This window comes from Coffea arabica, chromosome 10e, assembly GCF_036785885.1.
Source record: "Coffea arabica cultivar ET-39 chromosome 10e, Coffea Arabica ET-39 HiFi, whole genome shotgun sequence".
NCBI lineage: Eukaryota > Viridiplantae > Streptophyta > Magnoliopsida > Gentianales > Rubiaceae > Coffea > Coffea arabica.
Window position 1 is genome coordinate 43,677,832 of NC_092328.1, and position 8,596 is coordinate 43,686,427.

At 36.4% G+C, this 8,596-nt stretch overlaps 1 protein-coding gene across 1 annotated transcript; it reads right to left on the bottom strand.

The window, feature by feature from the left end:
• Positions 1-4,213: 4,213 nt before the first annotated feature.
• Positions 4,214-4,900, bottom strand: LOC140015254 (uncharacterized). The gene has a single exon (XM_072067181.1). It carries the CDS (start codon positions 4,898-4,900, stop codon positions 4,214-4,216), a length of 687 nt encoding a protein of 228 aa, XP_071923282.1.
• Between the last annotated feature and the right edge of the window lie 3,696 nt (positions 4,901-8,596).

Below are 8,596 nucleotides of genomic sequence, written 5' to 3' on the forward strand. Positions count from 1 at the left end.
CCTATTGTGTAGAGACTGTTGAGGCACATCTGCGACTTGCAATACAAATCTCTCGAAATCCACCAACTATTCATCGTATTATTGGAGCAAGCAAGCACCCACATGCAAAAATAACAAATAATCTCTTGAATTCATCCCTGACCTCCATGAATATTAGCTCATCTTCTATATCATGCCAATTATACTTCTTCTTCCTAGGATAATGTGGTTCGCTATCAATTCCACCATCTCCGGTATCTTCAACCGGCACTGGCCCCTCACCTGGAATTCCAAGAGCCTTTGCTATATCTTCTGACGTTACAGGCAGTACACGTCCACCTTCAAGTTGTATGTATAAGTGAGTTGGATTGAAATTATTCACCAACCACATGCATATCATACTTGGAGAGATAATGTATTCCAAAAATAATTGTCTGAGTTTTGATTTTTTTTCACAACACACTAAATAGTCTGAAAAACAGCCTCCAATGTTGACAAAAGTAAAAGCTGTTTTTAACTTAATTATGGCATTTAAATTTATTTAGTTCGAAGACACGTATATGTATAAAAATATAGTGTTATTCTTCTTAGTTGATAGTTCATTACTAGGAAATGAAAATTCAAAACTCAATATGTAATGCAACACTTAACTCCAAAAAAATAATAAAATAAAAATCATACCTCAAATTTTGGTATGTTCCTCCTTGTTCCACCTTCAAATGCAAGTACAGGCAAAAATGCCAAGGTTGGTCCTTTAATGTCCACAAGAAAGTTCTGCCATGACAGTTATGGTCAAAAACTAAGTGCTTAAAGCGGACAAGTAACAGTGAGGCCATCAAATGTATACATGCATTTAAAGTTTGTATACCTGTATGATTGTGTTTTAGTAGATACAAGTTGTGGAATCATACCATGTTATAGATATACAAGCGTCACTAGTTATGGTCTCAAGAAATGATATGGACACGGCACCCTCTTATTTATCAGATTGTTTCTCTAGATGTTTGTAGAAGCAAAATTTTTCTAATTGTGATCATAATATGTGGCAGGAAACCAGGAGAAAAATCTTTCAGGAAAGAGGAAATAAACAGAATTGCCTGATGATTATGAACCTAAAACTGGATGTGTTTTGGCTCATTAGCTTATTTTCTCATAAAACAAAACTTCTACAACAAGTTTAGGGAAGAGAGGAAAGAGTAAATTTCACTGACAAGATAAATGCAGGTTTAATAAAAGCCAAACAAAAGAAATATGGAGTGCTTACATCTGATCTAGAATCTAACACAATCCCAAGAACTGTATCTCCAGCGCACGGTACATACTGCGAAAAAGAGTGCTCAAATGAAATTCAAAATGTTTTTATGATAAACACAAGAAAGTGTTCTTAGACAAGAATCTAAAAGCAAACAGTTTCTTAAATTGAACATCATATCCTGTCTTGGTAATAGTAAAATTAAGTGGAAAGTTAAAGATTCAAGAGCGCCATCCTTTAGTATTTGTATTCTACAAATAAACTGTCAGCTGAAAATCTCATACCAAGCACTTGTAGATATCATTTAGAAAATAAAAAGGCAAGTACAAAAAGTGGATGGAAAAAGAAAAAAGGAAACACTAAGAACATTGAGTTCATTAGCAATGACTTCTTCAGTGGGATAGCCACTGGGGGTAAAACTAGAGACATCAAACTCTGACACTAGACATATAGCTAGTTTACCAACTTAAGAACCCAATTATCAGCTAAGACATTAGATGGATCATCTTCACTAAATGCAACCATTATCATAGTGCATTATGAACCAGAACACACTTATAAAGAAGAGAAAGGGATTGCAATGATTGCCAAAAAAAAAAAAACTTACAATTAGCTTGAACAGAATATAATGCAAAACTGAACAAAACAGGATCATATTTTTGTTGACAGTTTCTCATCTTTTCCTTTCGTTCTTCTAATATTGCAGGTTTTCTTTGGACTGATTACTAGATTTTCAATAATTTCGTAATTAAATAAATTCATTAAAATTGAAATTAAACCACAACAACTTAGGTAGCGAAAAATTGACATTAAAAATTGAAAAATGCAATCAACATAATTGAGAGGGGTAAAGAAAAACCCTAGTGAAAACGGAGACATTACAGAGAAATTACTAGTTTGTTACAAGATAAAAATAAAAAATCAGGAAGAAGACATTACGAACATGTAATTTCTCTTTAACAACGAAATTATTACTAATTACGAACTAGTAACAACGAAATTACTAGTTCGTAATCTAGTAACAACGAAATTACGAACTAGTAACAACGAAATTACTAGTTCATAATCTAGTAACAATGAAATTACAGAGACATTACGAACCTCCTCAAAAGGTTTGTAAGCAGGAAGAAGACACAAAAAATAAGTACTAAACTAACTAAGCTTGCAACCTAAAGAAGAAAAATAAAAAAGATAACTTTTTCACAAGTATAATTTTAACAATTTTGTCCTGCCAGCTGAGCTACCCAGCTCGAAATAAACTAAGCTCCAAAATTTCTTCAATCCATCCCACGAAAACTAATGTGAAACTTCAAGACTCACCAAAATAAGAAATTAACTCAAAAATCCCAGAAAATTTTGACCCCAATGAATTAAAAAAAATGTCAAAAAATGAAGAGTATCAATGTTGCGGATAAACATTACAAGGGCAACATAGGAGCAGAGAGTGTAAAAGATCCCATCTTGCCTTAGATTATGCAGTTTCTCGTCCTCCAAAAAACACCGTGGGTCTTCTTTAGGAGGAATTCAGGCAGTTGTTTTGGAAATTAGCAGACAATGGAAGTGAAATGAGAGTGATTTTGTGGAGTGAAATGGCAGTTCTTTTGTGGAGTGATCTTTTGCATTAGCAGAGGGAAAAGGGTTTGGGAAATGGGGAAAGTGAAATGGGGATTTCTGATACAAAAGGAACTTTTCATTAATAATTTGGGCGGGATAAATTTGACGCCGTTTGACGATGATGCTCCATCTGTTTCTATAATTTTTATTTTTTTATTTGCCACTGAAGAAAACGATGCCGTTTTCTTCAGCTGATATAACTTTGCGACGTGACTTTGTTTTGGCCGTTGATGATGGACCAAAACATCTTGACCATGAAAAGTTTATAAGCGGTTGTCTGACAACCGCTCCAGCCCCTTGTCCAAAAAAAATTGCCTGTTTGGTTGCCGGGCTGACAGCAGCCATAGTTTTGCAGTACCCCCATTGTCAGACCTGTATATGTCCGATTTTCTTTTTTTTAACGATATTTTGAGTAATTAGCCCAATGATAGATGGGAAAGTTATTTTCCTCCTTAGGGTGTAACTTATTTTCTGTCAGAAATTATTTTTCCAAATTAATTGACAATCAAACATAGAAAAATATGGAAAATGTTTTCCGAAAAACCTTTTCCACCCAAACAAACAGACCCTTAATCTCCCAAATATTAGAAACATTTACCTTTCTCTTCCCTTCTTTTCTTTTCTGCTCAAATCTTATCTCCCAAACTAGCTATGGAAATATCTTGAAGAAATATTCAGGCTAATTACAGTAAAACCTATGTGTTTTAGAATTAGGAATTAGGATAGGCTAATTCCAGTAAATTTGACCCTAATTATATCTTATCAATCAAACCTATGGTAAGAGTGGGAGTTTGAAATTGAGGTTCCAGTTGATTCGTCCGGTTATTTCACAATTTCTGAATCATTTTTTTTCTTTATTGTCTTTTCATGCTATCTTAGTTTCTTTGGGAGTAGGCTGCAAACAAGTCGAATCAAATCAAGTTTTGATTTAATTGAGTCGAGTCTTGACTCCATTTTATCAAGTTCTAACTTGACGAACTTTCAATGTAAAACTTGAACTTGAAATTGACCTCAAATTCGAATCTAGTCGAAGTCAAACTCAAGTATACTTGAACTTTAAAATAATAATAATAATAATAATTTTTTTAAAAATGAATAAAATAGTTATTTTCCTTAACAAATAATAAAAATATTAGGGATAGCAAAACGGTAGTATAAGCGAATGGAGGTGTTATTAAACAAGCAGGAGACGTCCCGAGCAATAGGATAACGTACCAAATAACCATTCTGCTAGTTTCCTATTAGGACAAAATTCATAAATGAGGAAGCACTCACAATTTCTTTCTTCACAATATCCCAATTTTTTTTTTGTCAAAAGTCATTCATTTATATCATCAGATGTTTGACACCTACAAGTACATGTACATTTTAGCTGGCAATTGCCAGATGATCACTTTGTGCAGCCATAGAGGTCCACACAGGGAAGATACTCTTCCACCTAGTTTCGTTTAAAAGGTTAGTGGTGAATTTCGCCAAACCATGACTATAAGTGTTGCATTCTCGCTTAACAAAAGAGAAAATAGAACGCCAAAAAGACCTACTCAATGTCCTGATATCTCTCAGGATAATGTTTGTGTCAGATAGGTCCTCATTCCTAAGATTCAATTTGTCAACAAGAACTTTGCAATCAGAAAGTACCAAAATGGACGTCCAATTTTCCTTCAATGCTTTGAGCAAGGCAGTTCTGATAGCATGAGCTTCCATGATTGCAGCCTCTCCTTTAACTGCGGTTGGGATTGACCATGTAGAGATTAGATTTCCCTCATTATCCTGAGCTGCTATACCAATGCCAAACTTGTCTCTTCGCTGGTCCACTGCTGCATCAACGTACATGATAGTCGAGTGCTGTTGTTGGAGTACAGCAACAATGTTGTCATTGCTATCAAGCTCAACACTGTTTTCTTGCTTGTTATATGTGTTTAGGAGGTTTGCCTCTTTAAACTCAAGCCAATCCGCGATGACATATTGGGAGATCCGATACCCTTCCTGTTTGCACAGGTTAAAGTTCAAATTATTTCTCGCCTTCCAGATATGCCAGAGTAGATTGGTTGTCATTTCAATGTGAGCTGTACCAGAGTAGATTGGCTGTCATTTCAATGCCCTTTCTCTAACTTGCTGCAGGCTCTCCCACCATGACCAAAAGCTCCCTTTCAAATGCTCTAGACCATCCCATTTGATAGGGAAGGTTTTCCAAATTTGCTCAGTTGTCCTGCAAAAGAAAAGGAGGTGTTCTAATGTTTCTGCACTTTCTCCACAGCCTCTACACCAAGGTTCTTCTTTCCCTGTTCTCCGGAATATATTTTCATGGGTGGGAAGGATGTCATGTAGGCATTTCCACAGGAAGTGTTTAATCTTGTGCTTAATGTTGAGGTCCCAAACTTGATGCCAAATTTTAGAATTCTGCTTATTTCTGCTGGTGTCTATCCTGTTGCAGGGACCTGTTGTTGTTCCTTTCGCTCCTTTCCTTGGCTTTTACATACCCAGTTTTGGTAGTGTATTCACCATTGGCATTGGTGCACCAAGTGTACATGTCCTTCCCTCCAAATAAGCTCAGTGGGATTGCTGTGATTAGTTTGGTCTCTTCAGGAGAGAAAAGGGAGTTTATGATGCCCGAATTCCACTTGTGGTCATGAATCAGTTCCGAGACTTTGTCAACTGGACAGTTGTATGGCTTTGGTGTGGAGATTTTACCTGAGCTAGTTTTCAGCCAACCATCCTTCCAGATTGCAATAGTGGTGCCATCCCCAACCTGCTTCCTTAGTCCACTATTAAACATCCCAATTGAACTATGCAGACTTTGCCAGATCCATGAAGCTCCATTTTTGACCCGTGCATCAAGAATAGAGGATTTAGGGAAGTACCTTCCTTTTACCACATTACTAACCAACAAGTTTGGATTAGTAAACATTCTCCAAACTTGTTTGACTAGTAAGGCGGTGTTAAAGCATTGAACGTCCCGGAACCCAAGTCCTCCTTTCCCTTTGACATTAGAAATATCAGCCCAGCTCTTCCAATGCATTTTCTTTTCTCCAAAATCACTTCCCCACCAGAATTTTAGCCATCATTTGGCATAGCTCTTTACATAGTCCAGCAGGTAATTTGAAGACGGACATCGCATACGAAGGGAGAGCAAGGGCCACAAATTTGAGTAATACCTCTTTGCCTGCAGAATTCAGCATTTTACCTGTCCAACTTTGCAGTTTTTTGCACATCTTCTCTTTGATGAACCTGAGGACACTGTTCTTTGATCTGCCTATCACCATAGGCAAGCCCAGATATTTGCTTTGAGTGACAAGTTGGATGTTGCCAAGTGGTCTTAGGACAGCTTCTGCTTCTGTGTGTAAAATATTTTTGCTAAGGAAAATCGATGATTTTTCAATGTTTATTTGCTGCCCCGAGGCCCTTTCATAGCACTTGAGAATTCGCATGATCTCTTCAGCTTCACCAATATTAGCTTTACAAAACATAAGAGAGTCGTCAGCAAAAAAGAGATGAGAGATTGTAGGACTTTGTCTGGATATTTTGATCCCAGAAATTCTGTTATCCTCAGTGGCTTGCTTAAGGGTACGAGAGAGAGCTTCTGCACAAAAAAGGAAAAGATAGGGAGATAGAGGGTCTCCCTGACTAATTCCCCTAGTGGGACGCACATAGCCTTGTTTTTCCCCATTAATGTTGAAACTGAAAGACATGGATGACAAACAGCCATGAATCCATTTAATCCACCTGGGACAGAAACCCATTTTACTCATGACAGCAAACAAAAACTTCCACTCAACCCTATCGTAAGCTTTGGACATATCAATCTTAAGAGCCATAAACGCATCTTTACCTCCTCTCTTATTGTTAAGCCAGTGAATGTACTCATGTGCAATAATGATGTTGTCTACAATTTGTCTTTCCGGAACAAAAGCCGCCTGGGAATGACTGATACACCCACCTAACAAGGGCTTGAGTCTATTAACTAGGATTTTAGCAATGATCTTGTAGACAATATTACAGAGACTAATGGGCCTGTAGTGGGAAAGATTGATAGGAGTATCAATTTTGGGGATGAGGGTGATCAAAGTCTCATTAACGGCTTTTAACGTGTGCCCAGTATTGAAAAAATTTTGAATTGATTCCACTAAATCACTACGAATAATAGACCAAAATCTTTGAAAAAAGATGGGTGACATACCGTCGGGTCCTGGTGCCATGTCAGGATGCATGGAAAAAAGTGCTGCTTTGACTTCTTTTTCTGTGACAGGATTGGTAAGCTGCAAGTTCACAATATCCCAATAGAGTCACTAAATTTGGATGTTTCACAGTGTGATAGGCTTCTAACTTCCCTCAGAAAAGTCTCGCTCGCCACCATTAACTATGTGCTTTATTGCAGCATGCTGATTATTAGGTAATAAGCCTTTATGCACCTTTCTTGGTATAGTAATGGAATTGGCATTAGGATATGATACGTTGATGCTCTATGAATGGCATTAATGTTCATCATCCAAGTGCTGTCGCTGATAATGCATGAATGCATAACATAGTGATAATCCTTGCGGATATGTTTTATAGCTAACACAGCCCTAAGTTGTTGTATACATATGATGGAAAGAGGTTAAGTTAGCATCAAACCCTGTGAAGTGTCTCATCTAATGCAATCACGTGAAAGCAGCAATTTGAGCATACTAAGGATAGGAGCAACACGCATGGGAGTTTGCTTCACCAACCAAGTTCACTGGATGTAAATTTCGTGTAGCAGAGTAGACTTCCTTGGCTGGAACTTCTAGGGGTAACCTATATTTTTAGAACCGGACCGGGTATCGACTCGGTCGAGCTCAGGGGTCAGGGTCAATAGGTTCAACTGGATTTGATCGAGATTGAACCGGATGAAGTCATAAATAAAAATTATTTAAAAATTAAAATATTATATGTAAAATACCTAATAACATGTTAATATTAATAAAGGTATATTCATATATATTTGATGTTTCAAATATATTTAACAAGAAAATACAAAGAAATTAGAACAATCAAATAACAATTTATATTATTTAATGAGCATTAACAAGTTTAGAATTAAAATTATGGATTTAATTGAAAAATAACACCAAACTTTAAGACAACATTTATAAAGTATGAAATGTTTGAGGTATATTAATATTTTTTAACAAACTAGGGGTCAAAACATAATATTAAAAATATTTTGACTTTTCAAAAAAAAAAGAAGAAACCTGGTTCTTATTTTTCGGTCAAACTAGGTCCAACCCGATCAAACCAGGTCAAATCCGATTTTTGACCTGATTTGACAGAGTTTTTAATTTTTCGATTTTTAGAGTTAACTCGAACCGGATAATTGGCCGGTTCTCAGTTCAACCGGTCCGGTCTGAGTTTAAAAACAGAGGGGGTAACAGATGGTTCCGTGCTGAAAGAAGAAGCAGGATTTTATGACATGACAGAAGATGGAATACATAAACTTGTGAACGACATAACGCATATCATCCTAGCTATCATCCACAAAGGGTTATGAAGCATCAGAAATGCCTACCAGATTTCTTTAGAAGTGCATCTGATTTGTTTCTTCTTTGAAAGAAAATCAATATAGATTGAGGTAATATCATGAAAAGTTCAATAATGCCTCTACTTATGATGCACGATGGTAAGACTGAAAAGAATTTCTCCTTCAGAAACAAGGGCATATTTGTACGTCAAACAATTTTAGAAATAATTTAAACCATAAAAAAAAACCCTGATACTAGCTCTAACATGACA

Excerpts from the sequence above, each read along its gene's own strand:
- LOC140015254 (XM_072067181.1), bottom strand. The coding sequence starts at position 4,900 with ATGACAACCAATCTACTCTGGCATATCTGGAAGGCGAGAAATAATTTG.